The 26,061-nt window shown below is 40.9% G+C and overlaps 1 protein-coding gene across 2 annotated transcripts in view; it reads right to left on the reverse strand.

Moving 5' to 3' along the window:
• Positions 1 to 26,061, reverse strand: part of CDC16 (cell division cycle 16) — an 86,701-nt gene that overhangs the window by 59,602 nt on the left and 1,038 nt on the right. The window contains exons 2-11 of one of the 2 annotated variants that reach the window (XM_050922027.1): positions 25,704 to 25,866; positions 21,402 to 21,456; positions 19,310 to 19,407; positions 18,140 to 18,178; positions 13,445 to 13,585; positions 10,834 to 10,993; positions 9,192 to 9,286; positions 8,488 to 8,621; positions 5,112 to 5,191; positions 2,467 to 2,516 (exon numbers count right to left, since the gene is read on the reverse strand). In XM_050922027.1, coding sequence (XP_050777984.1) covers positions 2,467 to 2,516; positions 5,112 to 5,191; positions 8,488 to 8,621; positions 9,192 to 9,286; positions 10,834 to 10,993; positions 13,445 to 13,585; positions 18,140 to 18,178; positions 19,310 to 19,407; positions 21,402 to 21,456; positions 25,704 to 25,721 — 870 coding nt within the window. In that variant the 5' untranslated portion in view covers positions 25,722 to 25,866. The remainder of the gene's footprint in view (positions 1 to 2,466; positions 2,517 to 5,111; positions 5,192 to 8,487; positions 8,622 to 9,191; positions 9,287 to 10,833; positions 10,994 to 13,444; positions 13,586 to 18,139; positions 18,179 to 19,309; positions 19,408 to 21,401; positions 21,457 to 25,703; positions 25,867 to 26,061) is intronic. The other variant, XM_050922016.1, reaches the window with a different exon arrangement.

The following is a 26,061-nucleotide window of genomic DNA, read 5'->3' on the forward strand; positions in this document are numbered from 1 at the left end:
AGTGAGCCTTAAGACTTAAGTACTGTCACCCCTGCCATAACATGTGTCATTGCTAAGATTAAGATTTTGTCAGTTATTTTTAGTGAGTCACAGACAGGTCCACAGGCAATGAACAAAATTTCAGGGTAGCCCATAACCTGCCCCTGAATTTAATAAAAATAACTGGGACAAAATGGGAAGGTGAAGGGTCCAGCACCCACTGCTGTTGTGGCGCTGGGGGGGCCCTGGCTGTGGCTGGGAGCTGCAGGGCCCTATGAGCTGACAACTTTAGTCCCGCTGCCCCGGGGCAGAAGCGGAAAATGACACAGAGATCTCTGCAAGTCACACAATCTGTGACTTCCATGACCTCTGTGACATAATCTTAGCTTACTCATTGCACAATCTAACATCTTTCAACAGGTTTTGAGTAGAAATGCCATTCCATTTACAAAGCTACAAAAAGTTCCGATGGCTTCCTCCGTACCCTCATTCTAGATAAACAGAAATTCAAAGCTGACATCAAGAACATCCAAACTAATTTACCCATGGATGAGAATGTTTTTGAAATAAAGACAAGAAATTAATAGTCTGATTTAACTGGAAATCAGACATTATTTTAGACAAGAATTATGAAGGAGCACACAATGCAATATTGTCCTAAGAAATATAGTGAATGAAGGATCAGCCATCAAAGCCTTCAGCTCACTCGCTCTTCTCTCAGAAGTAGTCGTGATTAAAAGTTTTACGTACAGAGACAATCACAATAAAATAGTCTCTCAAAGGCTCAAAATGTACATCCATTAACTACATCAGCATTATGTTGAAATCACATATTTGGACAGATTTTTTGAAAGGCATAACTAGTGAAAAAGCATTATCCAGCTCTTTGAGGAAAGTTGTGAGAGTAGGATGGCTGAAGACTTTCCATTTGTCAATAGGAGAGTACTCTGCCCAGATGGCAGACAGCTGAACTTACACGGACAACAAGAGGATGCTAAAGAACTTCAGGCATAATAATAGATGAAATAGGGTCAGAATATGGAGATACGAAAGCTCATGCTCCAATATGTCTGCTAGTCTATAAGGTGCCACAGGACTTTTTGCTGCTTTTACAGATCCAGACTAACACGGCCACCCCTCTGATACTCTAAAAGGAGGACTTTGAATTCTGAGCAGATAATCTAAATTTTAGATTAGTGGGTTTTTTTTAACATTAGATTTGTTTTCTAAAGAAGAGAAAACTATGATCAATCACACAATCAAAGAAAGTTGTTTGCTGTGTTGGTCCCAGGATATTAGACACACATGGTTGGTGAGGTAATATCTATTATTGGACCAACATCTGTTGGTGAAGAACAAGATTTTGAGCTTACTCAGAGCTGAAGAAGAGCCCTATGTAAGCTTGTCTCTTTCATCATCAGACTTTGATCTAATAACAAATATTGTCTGCCTACAAATCAAACAAATGCAACTCAGATTCATAGAAACATACAAAATAAATATATTTTAAATTCACTGATACCAGTGATGATGGGACATTCTCCACACATTGTGTTTATTTGAATAGTTCTTATATTTGCACAGGTTATGTGCTTAGTTGAAAGAGTATTCACTGAATACATGAAGCTGTATTTATTTCAATGTACAGTACCCTAGTTACATGCCTAATTATGTATGTGTAGAGTCCATCACGTAGGTGGAACACTATCTCTATGCACTGTTAAAGTTGGTAGTAAGCAGTGAACGGCATGCACAGTACACAAATTTTCTAACTATCAGAACACTGTTTATAAAACAAACATTCAAACGTCTAAAAATCATTGACACTAAGTTTGATGTTTTAAAAGACAATGCCTTTTCAGTTATCTATGCAAAAAGCATTGGGAACAATTCTGTGAAGTGGGGAAAAGGTTTTCTTGCACATATCTCCCCAAGAAGGGAGAATGCAGCATTTAAGTGATTTAAATCAATTATTTTTTACACAAAGGGTTTTAAACTTCTTAGCCACACCATCTTTTGGAGCATCAGAAGACTCTCACCAATATAAAATGTTGAAGGAATGTCAGTTATGTAATACTTCTGAATATGGGAGGGAAATTCCTCCATGCCTGCTGCAGATAATCATTTTACACTCAAAAGCACAACATTATTTTTTAGTTACTGAAGCTAAAATAACAGTGTTAGTAATTGTAAATTGATCTATTTTTTTAAAATCTAGCTGGAGTACCTGTTTTCATGATCTCCGTCAGTGGCAAATTCTACAAACTAATATATTTTATATTAAGAAATATTTTTATTCTAAATGGATTATAAATTTAATCAAATTATGGTACAGGACAAAAAAAGAAATAAATTAACTATTTCCACACTATCTCTTCCTGAGTCTGAATTCTGGTTGTTCAAACTGATTATTAAATTACAATTTCTGTTACTTTTACTTATGCAAACCTGGAGGAACACAGACTATAGGGACCTATAACAACTTACAGGATTATTTGGGTACAAATCCACCAATTTATGAGAAAGATAGAATAGCTCTGTATGGGTGAAAAAAAGAAAAGAAAATTAAAGCATGTCAAACACTAACACATATTTTGGCCAATACACTTTTCTAAAGCAGTGCTAAATCATCTCATATTACAAATTGCAAATTAGTATATAAACTCAAATATTCCATTCTTTAAAGATAGATACTAAAAATAATTTAATCTTTTACATGTTCATCTTTTTTTCAAAATTTGAAACATTAGAATATTCAGTTATTTTGCATTTAAACAACAAAAGAAAAAAATTGGTTTGTGAAGGGTATATGAAAGAATATGAACTGTAAACCTGACTTTCTTAGGTACCTTTGAAAATCCCAGTCTAAATGCTTCAATATCTTCAAAACAACTTAGAATTCCCTCCAAAGAACCTCGCACTGCCCACTGTCAGATGACTGGATACTGGGCTAGGTGGAACACTGATCTGACCCAGCATGGCCATTCTTATGTTCTTAATATGGTTATGAACCGTACAGCATATATACTGATTACTACATTTACATTTTCAAAAGTCTTGCAAAATACATCAGAAACTCAAAAGTTAATCTGCCTATAACTAAAAATAACTAAGTACGTTGGTTTGTCTCTAGTTGGAATCTTGATAGCATGAACTTAAAACTTCAGAAATGTTGCTTCAAAATTCATATAATAAAATACGCTTGAAAATAAAAGCTAAAAAAATTCAACAATTGAATCTAGAGTTCTTACTTTTTTTTTTTGGTAAAAATGGTGCTACTTGGTAAAGTTTGAAATACATTTTTTATCATCATTTAATTACTTTAAGAAACCAAACACAGTTCTCTGATAATAAAGCTTATGCCGTGTAACAAGAAATCACACTACATTTTGCATATTGTGTGAGGTCATAATGCTTGTTTTCCAGACAAAGTCTCAAGTATGTCTCAAGACATACTTGTAGAAAAACAAGACTACAGGCTACATTTTTGAAAATGGCTGACTATATTGCAACTAGAACAGGAGTACTTGTGGCACCTTAGAGACTAATAAATTTATCTGAGCATAAGCTTTTGTGGGCTAAAGCCCACTTCTTCGGATGCAAAGAATGGAACATATATTGAGGATATATACATATATACACATAGAGAGAGCATGAAAAGGTGGGAGTTGTCTTACCAACTCTGAAAGGCCAATTAAGTAAGAAAAAAACTTAATGGGCTATCTTGATTATCACTTCAATTTCTTAATTGGCCTCACAGAGTTGGTAAGACAACTCCCACCTTTTCATGGTGGGTGGGTGTGTCTCCTCAATCTATGTTCCATTCTATGCATTCGAAGAAGTGGGCTGTAGCCCACGAAAACTTATGCTCAAATAAATTTGCTAGTCTCTAAGGTGCCACAAGTACTCCTGTTCTTTTTGCGGATACAGACTAACATGGCTGCTACTCTGAAACCTTATATTGAACTGCAAAATCTGCAAGCACACCTATAGCACACAAACAAGAGTTAGCACACTAAGGACTTGCCTAGAGAGTTAGCATGCAACAATCTGGGATGTAATTCTACAGCACCTAAGTGAGCTGGCACTAACTAGCCAGGTGGACCCTGCTACCATGCAGTAAAAGTTCCAATTCCAAAGAGGAGTAGATCAAAACGCACTAGGAAACTTTTAGTGCATGGCCCATATGGCTAATTAGTATGCAGCACACTCCTATGTTGTAGATTTATGCCCCAACTTGCCACACACTAGCTATCTGTTCACACAAACCTTCAATGGCCCACTCGTGCATACAAATGCCAGCATTTGCGCCAGCATTTCCCAAACTGTCGTCCATTGAGAGACTGCATGTCATTTGATGACAGCTCCTCAGTCTCATTTCCAGCTGTTTCCAAAGACCTCCAAGTTCTTCTTTTGAAAGAGCATGGATGACTGTACAAACAGCTGGAAACAAGAATCAGCTGTCTAAGCTTACACTATTGTTGTAGTTGCCACAGGGATATTGAGTACTTGTGAACAGCATCTTAACTGAAAGGAGATGAGATCTATGTGACTGTAAATGGGACAGGAGGCAGCTTGTGAAACACTCTTTATTAGGATGAAGTTCACATTATGGAAGTTTGAAAACTTCTGGCATACACAATAGATATGTGCATGTATTCTGTGGTTCCAAGTAGCCACTTTTGAAAATTTCCCTCTATATTTTTTTAAAATACATTTTCTTTCATTGTTTGAACACGAGGCTGTTGAAAACATGTCAGAACTTAAGCAATAATAGGTTGGCTCAAAGTAGTGACTCACTGGTTGCATAGCCCAAGGGACAAGACACAGAGAAGACTGATAAAGGGTACAGGACAATCATTTACATGAGTCCTCTTCTCTGTGGAGCTCTCCAAATCCCTGTTGTGAGGGTGTTTTTTCCTTTTCCCTCCCTCTTTATGGCCATCCTGTGGAAACTGCATGCAGAGGGTCAGATATTTCTTGCTGGTTCAAATCTAAGAGTTGTGGGGAAATCTTGGTTTTATTTTTAGAGGCTACCCTAAAGACATTAGGAAAATAACCTAAGTGTCCTTTAAAAATAAACATCTATATTTGACTCTAATCATATTACAAAATTAGTCAATATTTCTCACCATTTGCTTTATTCAGCTCCACGAGTGTCCCTATGTGCACAGGTAAACAATTGGCATGGAAAGGATCTTTTTCCATTACTCTAAAAATACAGAAACAAGAAGGATTATTATAAAATAAATAGTTAAAAATCATTTAATTGATTTGGAGATAAATTATTGTTATAACATATTACATAGTGAGCAATTAGCACTTTAATTAATCTATAATCATAGAATAATGGAATATCAGGGTTGGAAGGGATCTTAGAAGGTCATCTAGTCCAACCCCTCCACAAAGCAGGCCGAATTCCCAGACAGATAAAGGGTAATCATGATCTCTTCACAAGTGGTCATTCCCTGATAGCATAATAAAGTCTAACCACACAACAGAACAATGAGAACTGTGTCATAAACAGATAGCTAAGGGTTAATGTTCTTTTACCTGGAAAGGAGTAACCTGAAACACCTGACCAGAGGACCAATCAGGAAACAAGACTTTTTCAAATCTGTGTGGAAGGAAGTTTGTGTGTGAGTTCTTTGTCTTCTGCCTGTACTCTCTCGGCTATGAGAGGATTTTTCTGCCTCCTGCTTTTCTAATCTTCTGTTTCCAAGTTGTAAGTACAAAGATAGGAAGACCATAGGCACATGTGTGTAGTTGCTGGAATGTGTTAAATTGTATTCTTTGTGGATAAGGCTGTTTATTCATATTTCTTTTAAGCAATTGACCCTGTATTTGTCAACTTAATACAGAGAGACCATTTTTATGTATTTTTCTTTCTTTTGACATAAAGCTTTCTTTTTAAGACCTGTTGGAGTTCTTCTTTAGTGGGGAACTCCAGGTGATTGAGTCTGTAGCTCACCAGAGAATTGGTGGGAGGAAGAAGTCAGGGGGAAAATCTGTGTGTGTTAGATTTACTAGCCTGACTTTGCATTCCCTCTGGGTGAAGGAGGGGGGCCGGGGGGAGCTTGGCTCTCTCTCTCGGTACCTATTTCCAGGACTGGAAATAGGGAGGGTGGAATCCCTCTGTTTAGATTCACGGAGCTTGCTTCTGTGTATCTCTCCAGGAACCCTGGGAGGGAACACCTGGAAGGGAGAAGGGAAGGGAAATGGTTTATTCCCCTTTGTTGTGAGACTCAAGGAATTTGGGTCTTGGGGTCCCCAGGGAAGGTTTTTGGGGGGATCAGAGTGCCCCAAAACACTCTAATTTTCTGGGTGGTGGCAGCTTTACCAGGTCCAAGCTGGTAACTAAGCTTGGAGGTTTTCATGCTAACACCCATGTTTTGGACGCTAAGGTCCAAATCTGGGAATATGTTATGACATTTGGGGTCTACGAAGGATTGTCATAACATATTCCCAGATTTGGACCTTAGCGTCCAAAACATGGGTGTTAGCATGAAAACCTCCAAGCTTAGTTACCAGCTTGGACCTGGTAAAGCTGCCACCACCCAGAAAATTAGAGTGTTTTGGGGCACTCTGGTCCCCCCAAAAACCTTCCCTGGGGACCCCAAGACCCAAATTCCTTGAGTCTCACAACAAAGGGGAATAAACCATTTCCCTTCCCCCTCCTCCTTTCCAGGTGTTCCCTCCCTGGGTTCCTGGAGAGATATACAGAAGCAAACTCCGTGAATCTAAACAGAGGGATTCCACCCTCCCTATTTCCAGTCCTGGAAATAGGTACCGAGAGAGAGAGCCAAGCTCCCCCCCGCCCCCCTCCTTCACCCAGAGGGAATGCAAAGTCAGGCTAGTAAATCTAACACACACATGTAAATACAAAAAACCAAACCTATGGTCTTCCTATCTTTGTACTTACAACTTGAAAACAGAAGATTAGAAAAGCAGGAGGCAGAAAAATCCTCTCATAGCCGAGAGAGTACAGGCAGAAGACAAGAACAAAGGACTCACACACAAACTTCCCTCCACCCAGATTTGAAAAAGTCTTGTTTCCTGATTGGTCCTCTGGTCAGGTGTTTCAGGTTACTCCTTTCCAGGTAAAAGAACATTAACCCTTAGCTATCTGTTTATGACAAACTGATTTAGCTAAACAGATACATTAACAAGAAATTCTGATAGATGGAAGACACATTAGGAAAACTGAATGCAATTTTCACTGTATTTGTTTCACACTTTGCTACCAAATGAATGCAGAGTACACCTCTACCGCAATATAACGCTGTCCTCAGGAGCCAAAAAATCTTACCGCGTTATAGGTGAAACCACTTTATATCAAACTTGCTTTGATCCACCAGAGTGCGCAGTCCCGCCCCCCTGGAGCGCTGCTTTACCACATTATATCCGAATTCATATTACATTGGGTGACGTTATATCGGGGTAGAGATGTACGTATTTTTCTGTCCATCCATCCTCTAGAACCCACAAGCTCTGGCTGGAACATAAGAAACCTTAATATATTCCCCTTTACTCTCTGCCCTCCTCAAATGGCCTTGCATCATGATAACCATCTCTCTTGTGAACAGGGATGCAAAGCACCTTTCTACAGAATTTCTTACATCAAAAGCACTATTGTTAGATTCCACTCACTGAAAAGGGAAACCTCATAACCATGTTTCATGCTGCAATAGTTTAGTTTCCTTTTTTCAAATATCAGAGCATAGAAAATACCCATTTTATGCTCCTAAAATGTCCCAGAGTCTCTCACTGTAGGAAGACCAAAATTTTGCAAGGATTCAGACTTCTGAAGAGACTCCCACCACAAAGGCTCAAGAATCTGTCACAACTCTCCTTCTGACAAAGGGCAGCTGGACAAATCCCTGTGGAGTGGATAATGCATCCTCATATTGAGCAGTCTGACGGGTGGGAAAAGGGTGCTAGAAAATGAACACAAGGGGTGAAATCCTGGCTCCACTGAAGTCAGTAGGACTTTGCTATTTGCCTCAGTGCAGCCACGATTCACTCCAGGTCCTGCACATCCCAATGGGGCTAGTATTATGCCTATGCAGTATTCCCAAACCTTGCTAGTACTGGACTCAAAGTTGTATCTCATTTGGCAAGGTCTTGGCTTGCATTGGCCAACCAAAAGATTAATTATATTTTAAAATAAAAGTTAAAACTTTCAAATCTTCATTTTAGAAGACCAATATATTAAGAGTACTCACCTGGAGAAAATGTAGGGGTTAACATAAGGCAGCATCATATAAAGGCCAAGTATTTTGCTTTGTGCCACACAGTAAAACAGACATACTTTTACAACATCAAATGCTAGAGTCAACTGCATGTTTACTGTAGATGAGATATTAGCTTGCAAAATATACATTAAACAACTGAGTCAATAATATATTTGGGTGAACTTGTAATTATACAGAATTTATTTCTGCAAGCCATCTGAAAAGTAGCAAAATGAAATTTAAAATAAATATCAAAGTTGCTCCATGTACTTACACAGAAGTAAGCTTGTAGCACATTTTGAAGTCACAGTTATAATAATGCCTTTCAGCTAAGGAGACTACTACATCCAGATTGTCCTGAAGACCATCTACAGATTCAGGAATTATTGTTTCACTTGGCTTATTATACTGAAAAACATAATTGTAACATAAATATGACATAAAATGGGAAAACTCAAGCATTGTTCTCTCAATATTTGTTTTTAGTTCTGAAAATGATAATTTTCAAATTTTGACTCCAAATAAAAAGCCTGTATTGAGTATAAAACTAACTTTGCATTTCTTTATGACATATTTGGCATAAGCAACTTCCAACAATGAAAGATATTTGACTGTCAGAATTTGAAGGGTAGTCTCCAAAAAGGATGCAATGCTGTGAGTGTCATAGCACTAACTGTTCCATGCTGGCCTATGCTACATTTTTATCTCTAGAAAAAACACACTTTGGAAGGAATACATTTTAAGTCAGCCAGAATTAGAGGTTTCCATTAAGTAAGGCTATAACATACAATTTCATATTCATTTCCTTCAATGTTACACACTTCTATTAATGGAGCGCTATAATGGCAATTTAATCATAACACAATCAAAATCATAAAAGAATATTTAAATTATATCTTTGAAGCTAAGGACAAAAATAGTTGTATATGATACTTACATCTGAAGTCAAGACTTCCATAGGATTAATCAGATTTTTACCTTTTTCAGTTTGTTCTCAAACAGAAAATGAAGCAACTCTTGTTCTTCTTCTGTACACTGTTTACCAAGAGGTAGAGATTCAAGAAGCTCTTTTTCTGTGTAAATTAAAAAAATATGAACCTGAGGTAAACTATGTTTCAAGTAAATAAAAAAAAATTTCAACAAGTTGTAAAGAACAGATTTTCATTGAATGCAAAGGCTGTGAAAAGTTTTGTGATGTCCACCCCAATACCACAAAGAAAACAGCACAACATAAATACACCAAAAGTGACTAACTGCACTCTGCTATAATATTGAGAGATGTGGAAGTAAATGACTGAATCCTCTTTGTTTTCAGGCCCTTTCTTTCTACAATTCTAAATTAAAGTTAACATAAAGATGGAGTACCACAGCCTACTGTTTTATACTTATGCTGTTGGCTAAAGTTGTTCACTGAAATGCATGTTGTCGTCTAAAGAAAGGATTCACAACAGTTTAGCATCCATAATGCCAAATCCAACTGTGGTTTCTTGCCATAAGCAACCCAAATCCCACAATCCTTTTTTGCTTCAAAAGAGATCACCTAAAAACAGGCTGCTAACTCTGAGTAGGGAGCACTGGAGCTGCAGGAGGTGCTGGTTTGGAGGCAGAAGAGCTCGGGTTATCTTGCTCCTAGCGCCTGGCAGATTTTATTGATTGTCATTTTATGAGACCCAGTCGTCAAACCCTCATTGGTTGTGCCCAAGAGTGGTGATTATTTTTTGCTGAAACCTACAGCTTAAATGATTAACAGTTTTTGTCCATTTAATATAAACAAAGAGTTGCTAATCTTTGGGCATGGAATATTTTCTCAAAATAATTTTAAACTGATTACCCTAACTTCTATCTACTGGACAAAATGTATGGTGAAACTGGAGATGATTTCATTTATATATGAGAAACAGGGCCGGTGCAACCATTTAGGCAACCTTGGCGGTCGTCTAGGGCATTGGCATTTGGAGGGCGCCATTTTCTTCAGCAGCACCCACGGCGGCTGGATCTTCGGCCGCCACGGTCACTGCCGGCATTTAGGTGGAGGGAGCTGGGGCAGGGGAGCGCGGGGAGGGCCGCCTGCAGCAAGTAAGGGGGGGCGGCATGCAGGGGAACTCCCTGCCCCAGCTCACCCCTGCCCCGCCTCCTCCCCGAGCACGCCGTGGCTGCTTCACTTCTCCCCCCTCCCAGGCTTGCAGCACCAATAAGCTTAGGTGCTGCAAGCCTGGGAGGGGGGAGAAGTGAAGCAGCCACGGCGTGCTCGGGGAGGAGGCGGGGCAGGGGTGAGCTGGGGCAGGGAGTTCCCCTGCATGCCGCCCCCCCTTACTTGCTGCAGGCGGCCCTCCCCGCGCTCCCCTGCTCCATCTCCCTCCGCCAATCAGCTTAGGCGCCGCAAGCCTGGGAGGCGGGAGAAGTGAAGCGGCCACGGAGTGCTCGGGATGCACGTGCTCGGAGTAGGGGTGAGCTGGGGCGGGGGGTGCCTCAGGGCAGAGGGTGGGGAGCTGCAGCCTGGGGGTGTGTGCCTCAGGATGGGGGCATTGGGGGGGGGGAGGGCACAAGGTGGAAGTTTTGCCTAGGGCGCGAAACATCGTTGCACCGGCCTTGATGAGAAACAAACACTGCTAATCCAAACCTTCTTGTGCTGTTAGCATATGATGTGATGTTAAAAGGTCAAATGCTTCAAAGCAGTAAACATCAAGCTTCAAGGCTTCTTTGTAGCTGTACGTTGCCAGGGTTCTATTATCCAGAGCATCATAGATCTTCCCTCGCAAAAGGCAAATAGAACTCTTGATCTAGTGATGGAAAAGCAGGGCTGGAGGTCAGACACTGAATCAATGTATGCAATTTGGTTTTGAGCACAAAAGAAATGGACTACCTGAAAAGTAAAAAGCATTTCATATATGATGGAATCTGTTTTTTATTGCCTTGATATATAACATTTGTTACTAATAATCTAAAACCAAAACGAATACTACATTAAGCTGTCTACAACCAAAGAAGAACTGGTTAAATACATGACAAAAATACGTAGACTAATATGCAATAATTCAAACAAGAGCCCTTGAGGGTTATTAAAGAGAGCACTAATTTTACTACACTGTTTCACAGTCGGAAGATAACCTCTTTTATTACAGCCCAAATTGTCTTAACTTTTCAGTGTCACTCTGGTGTTTCTTGAGAAACCTATGAGTAATACTAGAAACAGTGGAGCTATATCTGTCACTCAAGAGGATGGCAAACTCTATATTCACATCTGAAAGATTATCACTGAAACCACAATTAATATTAAATCTTAAATCCCAGAGAAATTGATGGTTCAGCCCCTTGTGATACTCTAGCTCCCCAAGGACAATTTCCTAATTGCTACTGCAAGCAGGTAAGTGATTTTTAATGCTGGTATTTAAGGGTCTGTCTACACTTGAAGTTTTACCCTTTAAATTCACATGCTACCTTAATCCAAATAAATATTCAAGTGTAGTCAAAGCAGCAAAGAATCCTGTGGCACCTTATAGACTAACAGACGTTTTGGAGCATGAGCTTTCGTGGGTGAATACCCACTTCCTCAGATGCAAGTGTAGTCAAGCCATTCCTCATTGACAGAAGCAATGAAGAGATTAAGGCTAGGTCTACACTAAAAAGTTAGATCAACATAACTGTGCTGCACCGGGTCATGACAAATCCATCCTTGCATGATGTAGTTAAGTCAGTCTAACCCTTGGTGTAGACAGTGCTAGGTTGACGAAGAATTCTCCACTGATCTAGCTACACAAGCATAATTTGACTTCTATACTTTGGGGGAGGGGGAGGAGGGAAGTGGCAGCTCCAGTCAGGGGGGCAAATTCCACACCTTTCAAAGAAGTGAATTAACTATAGCAATGATAGAACCACTCCCATTGCTGTAGTGAGTGCCTACATTGAAGTGCTACAGCGGTGAAGTTGCAGCTGTGTCGCTGCATTCCTAGTGAAGACACAGCCAGTGTGTGATGGGGTGGACTAGGCTCTGAGGCCCCCTGCTGGAGACCTTGTGGCCCTGCTATACCCATTCCCAGAAGAGGGCAGTAGAGAGGTCCTCCAAGCTGCCTAGAGTAGCTGTGTGGGAAGCAGCCAATTAAGGCCCAGCAGCCTAGTATAAGAAGAGCTGCAGAGCCAGAGTGAGTTCAGTTCCTTGCTAGAGATGAAGGAGCATGGATGGTGTGTGGCTGGCTGAGGGAGCTGCAGGACATCAAATGAGGTAGTGCTGCCGGAAGCCAGGAAGAGAGAAGGAGCCCTGAACAGAAGGCAGGGACTCCATCAGGACAAGGCCCTGAGATAAGGGTGAAGACAGCACAAGATGGCAGGGAAGTAGCCCAGGGAATTACAGCAGCATGACTTAGATAAAGGGACACAGTGACAGCTGGAATCTACAGGGTCCCTGGGTTGGGACCCGGAGCCCTCCATTAGTCACTAGGGGAAGTGGCCTGGACACTGAGGCACCCCAGAGGGGGAACTGAATTGTAGTGGCCCAGCTGAAGGGTTATGGCCAGAAAGGCCCTGAGAGGGTGAAGATATTGCCTCCAGTGGAGAAGCCCTGGCGCACTGCTCTATTCTGGAACACAGACAACCAGAGAGACATTAGAGAGCACTGAGAGAGGCCCCTGCTGGGCTTGTACCCCAAAAAGGGTTTGCTTTGCTTTTATCTCACAGACTGTGTATGACTTGGCCGGCCAGCTGGGTCAGTGAAGACCTACCACAAACAGGAAAAGAGAGTGCAGGCACACGCACTCCGCCAGGGGGTGCTCGCAAGAGGTGAGTGCAAACTCATTACATGGTGTTAACACCTCAAAAAAATACTTAAAAGGCAGAGGAAGTTCATTCCCTTATTGTTATTTATCTCCAAGAATCTGCAGTCCAACTGAAAGAGATGATAGTTTACATTGTCAAAACTCGATTCGTATCTGGAAGACCTAGAATTTATTTATTTTAAAACTGAAATAGATTACGTAGAACTCCCTAGAAATTCTCAATTATTAATTCTGAGCAAGCATTTGCACAACAACACTAGTAATAGTGACAAACCAGGATTATCATTTAATGTAGGCAATAATCAAGATAGCTAGTAATATAGATGTCTGACTAAATGGAGAAAAAACATAATACTTCTGGAATAAATATTTATTATCCTATAATACAAGTCAAACACGCATTCAATTTCAATATATTCTTCTTCAACTATGAAAACATCATGTTTTGAAAATGCTACCTACAGAGGATTGTGACATCTCCCAGCCACTGGTAGAGTCTTTCAACCCACTTTCATCCTTCAGGTATTTTTCAAATAGTCTTTTGTTGATTGGCTCTTCCATGTCAAGAATATCAAGAGCCTGTTGATGCTCTTTTGCAGCATACTACAGAGAAAACAAGGGTAAGATGTTAAGCATTTAACATTAAAACACCAATAATTAGACTATGGCAAGTAAAAATTATAGAGTTGGTAGGCCAAGCCACTTCACATTTAGGCATATCTTTATTTAGCTGTATATCAGTTTGTCATCAGAATCTAATCGCAGTGAGAGGGCACGGTCTCCCTCCCTTATGGATGGGGAGAGAACTGCGACCACCCTCTGGTGGGCAGAGGGGCGGGACAGGAAACAGAAATATAAAAGGCAGGCCTTACAGCTCAGTTGGAGGAAAACTACCGGAGGAGCAGGAGATCTCCCCCTGCCCGCTACTGGAGCTCAGACCCAACGGAGGCAGCTACAGTGTCAGAGATACAGAGGGACTGCTGGAACTGCCAGGCACCAGGGACACCGAGGAACTGTTGGGGCTGCCACTCGCCATTTACCTCAGTGAGATGACCAACGATCCCAGAACCCAGGTACTCCCTGAATGGGAGTGTAGGAAGAAGCCCAGGGAAGCCAAATAGAGTTCTCCACATTACTGACTGCAAGTGTGTTGCAGCTGGATTCCCCGCTGACCCAGTGGCAGACCACTCTGCCACTGTTCAGGCCCTGGACTGGGACACAGTGGAGTCAGGTGGGGGTGCGTCCCTCAACCCTCACTGCCACCCCTCTCCTAGAGGAGGCAGCCTCCCTACCTTTGGGCCAAGAGGACGCCAGTTGGGTTTGCTGTTTGCCCCACAAGAGAGCTGATTCCCCTAGACTGCTGTGTTGCTCTGACTGAATGCAGGCCAGAGCCCTTAATTTTTGGCTGCCCGCTCTGGCTGAGGGTCACAGACTCAACTGCTGCCTGGCCTGAAGGCTTGGGCCTACTAACTGTCAGCTAATTCCCCCCTGAACTGAGCTGCTCAAAAGGCATTGTAGCGAGGGGGCATGGACTACCTCCGTGACAGACAGGGAGAGAGCCGTGACCACCTCACACTAACAATTCACAATATTTCAGTATTGCTCAACCAAACATTTGGAAAATAAATACCTGCAAAATTATCATAGTGCCTATCATGATGTGATCACAAAAGTATACAAACATATCTTAAAATGAATTAAGATAGGGTTTTCTATCATTTGTTACAATTAGGGATGTCGCACAATTAAAAAGATTAATCGTGCTGTTAAACAATAGAATACCATTTATTTAAGTAGTTATGGATATTTTCTACATTTTCAAATAGACTTCTATTCTGATATAACTCGGTCGTAGAGAGCCAAAAATCCCTACCACATTATAGGTCAAACGCCGTTATATCAGGGTAGCGGTGGCAGGTCTGCAGCAGTGATTTAAAGAGCCCCGGGCTCTTTAAGTCACCGCTGGAGCCCTGCCACGGCTACCCCGGGGCTGCAGCAGCGGGGCTCAGCCGGCAATTTAAAGGGCCTGGAGCTCCCTGCAGCAGCCAGAGCCCCAGACCCTTTAAACCACTGCCCAAGCCCTGCTGCCGCAGCCCCGGAATAACAGCAGCAGGGTTCTAGTGGTGATTTAAAGGGCCCTGGGCTCCCCGCAGCAGCAGGAGCCCCGGACCCTTTAAAGCGTCTCTGGAGCCCCACTGCTACCATGCTATATGCGAACCCGTGTTATATGGGGTCGCGTTATAACGGGGTAGAGGTGTATATTGATTTCAATTATAATACAGAATACAAAGTGTACAATGCTCACTTTATTTTTATAATAGTTGCACTGTAAAAAACAAAAGTAATAGTATTTTTCAAGTCACCTTATACAAGTGTAATGAAGCGCAATCTCTTTATCATGAAAGTTGTGCTTACAAATGTAGAATTATGTACAAAAATAACTGCATTCAAAAATAAAACAATGTAAAACTTTAGAGCCTACAAGTTCACTCAGTCCTACTTCTTGTTCAGCCAATCATTCAGACAAACAAGTTTGTTTACATTTGCAGGAGATAATGCTGCCCACTTCTTGTTTACAATATCACCTGAAAGTGAGAACAGGTGTTCACATGGCACCGTTGTAGCCAGCGTCACAAGATATTTATGCGCCAAATGCACTTAAGAGTCATATGTCCCTTCATGCTTCAACCACCATTTCTGGGGACAAGCGTCCAAGTTGATGACGGGTTCTGCTCGATAATCATCCAAAGTACTGCGGCCTGACACATGTTCATTTTCACCATCTGAGTCAGATGCCACCAGCAGAAGGTTGATTTTGTTTTTTAGTGATTCGGGGTCTGTCGTTTCCACATTGAAGTGTTGCTCTTTTAAGACTTCTGAAAGCATATGCTACATCTCCTCCCTCTGAGATTTTGGAAGGCATTTCAGATTCTTAAAATTTGGGTTGAGTAATGGAGCTAGCTTTAGATATCTCATATTGGTACCTTCTTTGCGTTTTGTCAAATCTGCAGTGAAAGTGTTCTTAAAACAAACATGCTGGGTCATCATCAGAGACTGCTATAATATGAAATATATGGCAGAATACAGGTAAAACACAGTAGGAAACAATTCTCCACCAAGGAGTTCAGTCACAAATTTAATTAATGCATTATTTTTTTAAAGAGCATCATCAGCATGGAAGCATGTCCTCTGTAATGCTGGCCGAAGCATGAAGGGGCATACAAATCTAGCACGTAAATACCTTGCAATGCCAGCTACAAAAGTGTCATGGAAACCGTTGTTCTCACTTTTAGGTGATATTGTAAACAAGCAGTGGGCAGCATTATCCCCTGCAAATGTAGACAAACTTGTGATTTAACAAGAAGTAGAACTGAGTGGACTTGTAGGCGCTAAAGTTTTCCATTGTTTTGTTTTTGAGTGCAGTTATTGTAACAAAAAAAAATCTACATTTGTAAGCTGCACTTTCACCATAAAAAGATTGCACTATATATTTGTATGAGGTGAACTGAAAAATACTATTTCTTTTGTGTGCCATTTTTACAGTGCAAATATTTGTAATAAAAAATAATATTTAAGTGAACACTGTCTACTTTGTATACTGTGTTGTAATTGAAATCAATATATTCGAAACTGCAGAAAATCATTGAAATTTATTAAAATTTTTCTTTGTATCATATTGTTTAACAGTGCGATTAAAACCGATTAATTTTTTTAATCACAATTTTTTTTAGTTAAGCGCATGAGTTAACTGCAATTAATCAACAGCCGTAGTTACAATCAATCAAAATACATGCTGTTCCATTTATTTTACTCAACCTCCAGACAATTTCATTTCTTTGGTTGCGCTTTGTTTAGATAGCACTTTTAATCCAGAAGGGACCAAAAGCATACTGCCAACTATATACTTATAGCACCAATAAAACAAAGCTACCTGTGGGGCAAAATTCAGCAAACCACCAGTATAAACCACACTATACATTATTAGAGAGGAGGAAAATTCTGGAGCACAAACAACAGGTCAAACACCTTCCTCTAAAGGAAGTGTCCTGGGATCTATAGCATCTGTGCCGAGCAGGCAGATATTTGTTGTTCTCTGGTCTCATTCAAGAGACCCACAAACTACTTGTGGGGGAATTGTACGCCAAAAAAATAAAAGTTCTGCACACACAATTTTAAAATTCTGCAAATTTTATTTGTCAAAATAACTCTACATAATCACGCCAGTCTCAGTTATTTTGGTAATTTATTTCAAAATACCTGTCAGCGGGTATGTTTGTAACAATACAGACACACAAAATTTCCCTCCAGGAGTTAAAGAAATCCCTATGACAACCCAGTTCCTGTTTCTCTGCCCCCACACCCCGAGCCCAGCCAGGAGGTCAGACACCCATAAACCCTCCCCCCCAGAGCCCAGCTGTGTCCCCTTTAGCCCCCCACCCCAGAGCACTGCCATCTCCTTCCCTCAGGGCATGCGGGGAACTGCAGCTGACAGAAACCCTCTAGCTCGGGGTCCTCAAACTGGGGGTCAGGACCCCTCAGGGGGTCACGAGGTTATTACATGGGGGGTCATGAGCTGCAAGCATCCACCCCAAACCCCGCTTCACCTCCAGCATTTATAATGGCATTAAATATATTAAAAAGCACTTTTAATGTATAAGGGGGGAGTGTCGCACTCAGAGGCTTGCTGCGTGAAAGGGGTCACCAGTACAAAAGATTGAGAACCACTGTTCTAGCTCCCTCCCCACCCACCCCCAGCAATATCTTTTATGTGCGAGCTGGTCTCTGCCAGGTCCAGCAGCCCCTAGTGACAGCCAGCAGCTCTGCAGCCCATTTCTGTGGGGGAAAAGAAATTCTGCATGCACAATATTAATTTCTGCAAAATTCTCCATAGCGCTGTGGTGCAGAATTCCCTCAGGAGTAACACTGTACATGCTGTATAGAACTCAGTTTACCCATCTTACAAAGATGAGGGAATAAGTCTTTTCTCACAGGATCTGAACCTGTAGTTCCAGTGAGTATAACCATTTCAACCCCGAAATTTAGACCTCTAAATATTCCCCTTCTAGCGTAAAGTGTGCCATATGTGGTTTGCGTATTTATGTAGCATTCTTTGTTTAATTTGATTTTATCCAACCATAAACTAAAATATATACTCACATGACATCTAGCAGCAAGGTATCGACATGCTTCATATAACTAAGAGAAATAAAGAGGTTTGAAATACTTAAATTTATCAGGAAGCTACAAACAAAACTCCCTAGTATTAATAGCAAAAAGCTGTTATTCCTACATCAATGACTGTTTTTCATCTGACTAAAGATTTCTTTCTTACTACCCCAAATCATTCTCTCAAGTCTCTAAGTCTTGAGGCAAACAGTAAACAGGGAAACCTCAATCCATCATCCTCTTTCCTTAACCCTATCTTATCCCCTCCATTTCCCTTATCTTGAGATACTCTTTCCCTATGACTCTTCCCCGTTTCCCTATAAGCATACTCTTATATATCGCCCTATTTCCTTCCTACCTTTTGACTTTAATCATAGGGCATGTAATCTATTCAAACTACTAGATTTCCTCGGCTCTCTCCCCTTTAACTCCTCCAGTGTGGTTCACCCTTTCCACCTCAGCAAAACTTCTCTGACCAAAATCACTAATGACCTTCTAGCCCAGTTTGTAAATTTCTTCTATACCAGGGATCGGCAACCTTTGGCATGCAGCCTGTCAGGGAAATCCACTGGCGGGCCTGGACCATTTGTTTACCTGTTTACCTACCTTGTTGGTCATGGGATTACGCATTACAGAGGGATGTGCTGGCCGCCGCTTCCCGCAGCCATTATCCTGGAATGGCGAACCGCGGCCAGTGGGAGCTGCGATCGGCCGAACCTATGGAAGCTGAAGGTAAACAAACCGTCCCGGACCATAAGCGGATTTCCCTGATGGGCTGCATGCCAAAGGTTGCCGATCCCTGTTCTATACTATTGTTTTGAACCTCTCCAACTCTGGAGACACTTTCTCCTCTTTTGATTTCCACAACTCTAGTTAAAGTGGGAGGAGAACTAGGACAGCACACAGTTCCTTCCCTAAACCTATTGGTCCCCTCTCTGGTCAGCCCTTGGCCCATTTCTTTTCTCTATGGATCATTCTCTCACCATGACCTTACATTATGCAGTTTACATAACTACTCTTCCTTTAAATTTTGATTGTTAGCTCTGAAGGTGAAGAACTTATAGTGCATTTAGCATAGTTCAGCTGCTGTTTAGCACCAGGTATAACACTATGGTTCTAAATAAATAACAGAAGTATTATTTCTTGTTTGAAATTACTTACCTTATCTAGCTTGCGTGATCGAAGGGCATGTGCTGCTCTATGATACTGAGCCGTCAGGTAGAGACATTGGGCCAACCAATAGATGTCCTGAGGTTCCTCTAAAAATATATAAAATATATATAAAACCCTTTTAAGTACAATCCTAAAATACTTGCTTTTATCATAATTTTGCATGGCATAGACATTTTCAGATTTTCAGACATTTAAAAGATACTGCTTACAGACATTTAAAAGGTATACTGCTCTTCCTCAAACAGTCATCTCAAGAAATTACTCTAAAAATAAAATGCATCTCTTTGCACACCTCAGAAATAAGAAAATTTAAGAATTAAACCAAACCCTAACACCAAGACTGTACGCACTCTCAGCAGCAAACGAGGATATAAAAAAAAAAAAAATCTAACACCAGTCTGCATACCATAAGTAACAGAGGGGAAATAAAACTGATGTGGAAAAAAGAAAAATAACACACGTATGCTGTAGGTGACTCCAGACTTTGAATGAAGTAACAGCAGAAAACTGCTTTTTTTCTTTCAAAGTTTGTGCAGAAATTAGTGCCTCCAAAAGCAAAATATTATTTTCAAGTTCTAGAAGTATGACAATTAGGTCCTGATCCCAAAACTTATGCACGTGCTTAAATTTACACACTGTGCATAATCTCATTTGAAGGATCAGGTACTTAGTAAGTAATAAAGCCATTGCAAAACAGATATAAACAGCAGATAAGGAAATACTCCAGAATCTGAACACAGACAAATAATTTGGTCCAGGTGACATGCATCTACCAAAAACTATATTTAAAGAGAGTCATAATGCACTGAGAGAATCTTCAATATTGAAGAAAAGCAAAAATGACTTCAAAGGAAAGAAAAAAAGTTACCCTATCAATTACTACTCCATAAATACAATAGACCAGGGGTGGCCAAACTGTGGCTCGTGAGCCGCTTGCGGCTCTTTTACAGTTAAAGTATGGCTCCCGAAGCCGCATAATCCACCCTCCATTCTCCACCTACCAGGCCGGGGCAGGAGCTCAGGGCTTCCACCCTGCAGCAGGATGATGGGCTAGATAGAGGCTTCTGCCAGAGATGACTGGTGCTTGCTGAGAGTGGGGGGGAGGTGCAAAAATTTAAAACCCACCCCCACGACAGCTTGAGTCATGCCGGCCCCTTACCCTCAGTGGCTCCTCCCTGCAGCTCCCAGGTGTTAGCTTTGCATGGAGAGGCAGTGGCAAACAGGTGGGAGCTGCAGGAAGGGGTCACTACTTTAGCTCCACAGGGAGAAGCAGCAGCAGCTCTCCCTGCTGCTCACCACTGCCTCTCCCCATGGTCGCAGCTCCCAGCTTGCAGACTTCAGCAGCTGCCGTGCAAGAAGGGTGCCCAGTGGCACTATGTGATGAACCAGGACCAGCAAACCCTGGTAAAAATCTGGGGGGTGGGGAATGTGACTCCATGTGCTCTCCCCACACATCTCCTTTGGTGTCTGCCTAGCAGAGATGGAGGGTCTCAGGAATTCAGCCCCGAGGGGCGTGCCTGCTGTGGTTTAGGGCTTCAGCCTTCTGATGATTGTCATATGTGGCTCAGAGGGTCAGTAAGTTTGGCCACCTGTGCAATAGATTAAGCACTAGAAAAGGTACTGTGGGAAACAATCTTGCATTGGCAGTGGACTAGACTAAATAATAAAAAAATCATTATTTTTAATTTCAGTGTTTATGAATCTGCAAAAAGGTTCTTGCGAGCAATAGAGATTTTTCCAAGTGGAAGGAGTTGACCCTCCATGCATTTCCTGGCCCTGAAGGATAGAATGTTTTCCAGCCTGGGAAACAGGCTTAGTTCTTGCACTAGTAGTTAGAGTACATTTTTCAAGCACAAGAGTTAAACATGCACAAATGCTGAATTGCATGCTATCTATTCTAGCAGGTCAAAAATTTAATGCTCTGTATGGGTAGATGGTATTGCAGAGAGGCTCACAAGAATATTAAATATACAGTGGAACCTCAACAATATACAAGAAGCTGAAAAAAACTATCACAGGCAAAAGTTTTAATGAAACTAATATTTTAAATTAAGTGAAATACAACGTAATGATTACTTACCATGAGACAGTGAAGCAACTTTGTCTGCCCAAAACAAGGCACTTTGATACTGTTGCTGGAAAAGAATGTTAGAAATGTTAGGGTTTGTTTATTTAAATATATTATTTAGCTTGATATATCTTGCTGTTACTTAAGGTGGAGCATAACACCAGATTCTTCACTGGTGGCTGTCTAAACTATCTTTAAAAACAAACAAAAAAACAAAACAACACACTTTGAGTTAATTGATTGCCAAATAAGTCAAAGCAGTTAACATGTTTGTAAAGACTACTTAAGGCACTCCACAAACATTTATGATTTACCCTAAACTGAGGCAGGGGGCTTTACTGTGAATCCTGGGAATAAGAGAGATGGAAGAATAGCATTTGATTATATTGGAGAGCCAGCTCTGCTACAGATAAGATTAAGAGCTGTGTAAAGACTGGGAATGAATGGGTCATTATACAAAGTAAAAACTATTTCCCCATGCTGATTTTTCCCCTACTGTTACTCACACCTTCTTGTCAACTGTTTGAAATGGGCCACCCTGATTATCACTACAAAAGTTTTTTTCCTCCTGCCGATAACAGCCCACCTTAATTGATTAGTCTCATTACAGCTGATATGGCAACACCCATTTTTTCATGTTCTCTGTGTATATATATCTTCCTACTGTATTTTCCACTGCATGAATCTGATGAAGTGGGTTTTAGCCCATGAAAGCTTATGCCCAAATAAATTAGTTAGTCTCTAAGGTGCCACAAGTACTCCTCGTTCAAGAAGACATGTTAAGGGCACTAAACCTGAGCAACACCCAGTCACTATAAATTCAAACCCAACTCTAGCAGAAATCTGAAAATGAAATTTAGACATGGTCTGTCAGAGTATTGTTTGGGGGACAGGGGAACATAATCAGAGTATTGCTGAAAATTCAGAACACATTCAAACTACTCAAAAAAAAATTATACAGTCAAGTGCTTGCTAGGAAAGGAGGAGGAATGAGGGTTTGTGCCATGCTTTAGTTGTGCCAGAATGCTCTTGAATAGTGTTTTGGCATTTGTTGGGGGAGTAGGAACAGCATTCTGATACTTCTGACCCAGTTTCTCCACTCCAGAAGGACAGACGGCATCTCAGTAACCACCATTTCTCCTTCTGGAGTGATCCTGGAAATAGAAGAAGTGGAGGAAGAGATGGGTGATACGGAGGTGGCTGGCATGCCATGTGGGAGGGATTGGGACAGAGGGTGTGTCAGCCCCAGATTCTCCTCAGACACTCACTCTACTCTACAGGAAACAGCTCATCTGCTAAAACTTACCACCCTTTTTACAGTCACTTTACCCTTATGCACATAACGCCAAACACTATATTTTCACTTACCCATCATTAAACTCACAGACTACACTCATCTCTCACCTAACTGCTGACAATTCCCAAGGCTAGAAGACCCATATACCCCACAGTTGACATAACCTAGTGCTGAAATAAGGCATACTGGAATGCCCAAGATACATCTGCACATTTTTCCTTTGATCATACGTACAGGGGATTAGGCAGAGGAGCTAATCCTCCCCAAGGGGGCACAGCTCCCCAAGATGTTGCCATAGCACAACTCTGATAAACTGCTCTAATTAATCTGTCCAATATTCAATACAGCTACACTTAGCACAGTAAATGCAGCTGGACTGTACACAGATAATTCTCAGTGGCTACTGCTGGTCCAGAGGTCAGAGTTAAGGTTGGGTGAGCATGTGCTTTAACTCTATATTTCTTGGTTTTCAGAAGTTTGAGTTTTTCTGAATTTGATGTTTTGGAAGAGTATAAGATACCACTGGGCAAGCTTAACTCAGCATTAATTAATTTTGTTGTCAGTGATTATACAAGTATTTGGGATCTGAATGAAGCGATATTCACAACATATGGGAATTTTTGCAGACCATACGTTCTATACCATTTGTTGTGACCCTCCATCCCAGAAGAGGCTGCATGAAATCTCTAAGGCTAAAGTGCTTTAAGAATCTTCAAGAAGAAAGATGCTATATAAATGTCAAATATAATTATTATAGGCAAGGCTAATAGCACAGCTTATTATTAAGGTTGTCCAACACAAACCACTATAAGGCTCTGATTTCAATTGCTTATAACTTCACCAAACTTTTACCATTTGGGCCAAGATTTTCCATAGTGGTTATCTGCTTCAGCCTATTTCTTAAAGCTGTCTCTAAAAACTAGGTTATTAAAAACATTTTTTAATTTGCAATTTAAAAAATACTCTAGAGAGCTTTTTTCCAGTGCTCAGGATGAGCAGCAATATTCTGTTTTCACCTCCTTGTTCTATGCATGGCCCTAAGCCTTATTTACTGTACACTATTCAAACCCTGCTCTGAAGAAAATTACTAATTTCCTCATTGGCTTTTCTACGGCATCTATCATAAAATTACAGTGCTTCAAACATTAAAAGCAACATAAGTGTGTAGGGCCAAATTAGAAAGGCCAAGCACAAAATGAGATTACACTAGCTAAGGTAGGATAACAAGAAAACATTTTACAAATACATTAGATGCAAGAGGAAGACCAAGGACAAGGTAGGCCCATTACTTAAGCAGAAAGGAAAGACAATAACAGAAAATACAGGACTGGCTGAAGTTTTAAAAGCCTTTTTCATTTCAGTTTTCACCCAAAAGGTTAGCATTAATTGGACGATTAACATAGTGAACATCAGTGTAAACATAGTAGGATCTGAGACTAAAATAGGAGAAGAACAGGCTAAGAATTTTCTAGATAAGTTAGATGTCTTCAAGTCACCAGGGCCTGAGGAAATACATCCTAGAATACTTAAGGAACTAGCTGAAGAGAACTTTGTGAATTTGTGAAGGACAAGGGAGAGCCTAGAGGTTTGAAAAAGGGGAAATATAGTATTTATCTATAAAAAGGGGAATAAGGACAAGCCAGGGAATGTGTAGACCAGTCAGCTTAACTTTGGTACTCAGAAGATAATGCAGCAAATAATCAATTTGTAAGAAACTAGAAGAAAAGATGATACTTAAAAGTCAACATCTGGATGGAGGAAGCAGTAAAGCTGATATATCTCAACTTTAGTAAGGCTCTTGATACCATCTCACATGATTGTCTCATAAGCAAACTAGGGAAACATAACCTGGACAAACCTACTGCAAGGTGGGTGCACCAACTAGTTGGAAAACCATATTCAGAGAATAGTTATCAATGGACCACAGTAAAATTCAAAGGGCATATTGAGTGGATCCACAGGGATCGGTCCTGATTTTATTCAATATCTTTATAAACAATTTGGATAATGCCATACAGAATACACTCATATGATACCAAGATCAGAGGAGTTGCAAGTACTTTGGAGGACAGGATTAGAATTCAAAATGATCTTGACAAACAGGAGGAATGATCTGAAATAAATAGGATGAAATTCAATAAGGGCAAAAGTAAAGTACAACACTTAAGAAGGAATAATCAATGCACAAATACAAAATGAGAACTGACTGTCTATGAAGAAATACTGCAGAAAAGGATCTGGGGGTGATAGCGGATCACAAATTAGGTACAAGTCAACCAAAAAAAGCTGTTCCAAAAGAATAAAAAATATCACTCTGGGATGTATTAGCAGCAGTGTTGGAACCAAGGCACATGAAAGTAATTCTTCCACTCTACTCAGCACTGATAAGACTTCAACCGGAGTACAGTGTCCATTTTGGGGTACCACACTTTGGGAACGATGGAGAAAATCCAGAGAGTTACAAAAACGATTAAAAGTCTAGAAAACATGACCAACAAGGAAAGATTGAAAGAGTGGGTTTCTTTAGTATGGAAAAAAGAAGACTGAAGGGGGTGTGATAACTGTCTCCAAGAGCATAAAATTTTGCTGTAAAGAGGAAGATGGTACATTGTTCTCCTTAAGCACTGAGGCCAGGATAAGTAGTAATGGGATTAAATTGGAGCAAGGGAGATTTAGGTTAGACATTAACAAAGATTTCCTAAATGGAAAGGAGTTAAGTACTAGAACAAATTACCTAGGGAACTTATGAATCTCCATCACTGGAGATTTTTAATAGTAGGTTAGACAAACACCTGTCAGGGATGGACTAGGTAATACTTAGTCCTGCCTCAGACCTGGGGGACTGGACTAGATGACCTGTTGAGATTCCTTCCAGTCCTACATTTCTATGATATAATTTATCTTCAAACACTCTTGTGAAGCAAGTGAGTGGTATTACCCCATTTTACAGACAGGGAGCTGAAGCACAAAATGTCTAAGATTAGTTGTCCACTCATCCAATTTGAAACAAATCAGACCTGATTTTTCAAAGTCATTTGGATTATATGGCACTTTATCTGTTCCAAGCGCTACTCCATCCCATTGACTTCAGCTGCAGCTGTGAGTGCTGAGCACTGCTGCACATCAGACCCCAGGTGTCTCAAGCACCCAGAAAAAGCGGGACAGGCTGTTAATGGCCACCTGTGAAAAGGCTGGTGTAAGTCACTTGCCCACAAACTCTGTAGCAGAGGCAGCCATAGAATCCAGTTCCCAGGGGAAACATTAATCAGCCTTTACCATGAGACCATCCTGCCACCCTCTGCTCATTGTCCACACCCCTTCCAGGGCTGCAGCAGACAAGGCAGGGGCCCACCAGACCACGCCGCAGTCCCTGCC

The sequence above is a fragment of the Gopherus flavomarginatus genome, chromosome 1 (genome assembly GCF_025201925.1).
Source record: "Gopherus flavomarginatus isolate rGopFla2 chromosome 1, rGopFla2.mat.asm, whole genome shotgun sequence".
Lineage (NCBI taxonomy): Eukaryota > Metazoa > Chordata > Testudines > Testudinidae > Gopherus > Gopherus flavomarginatus.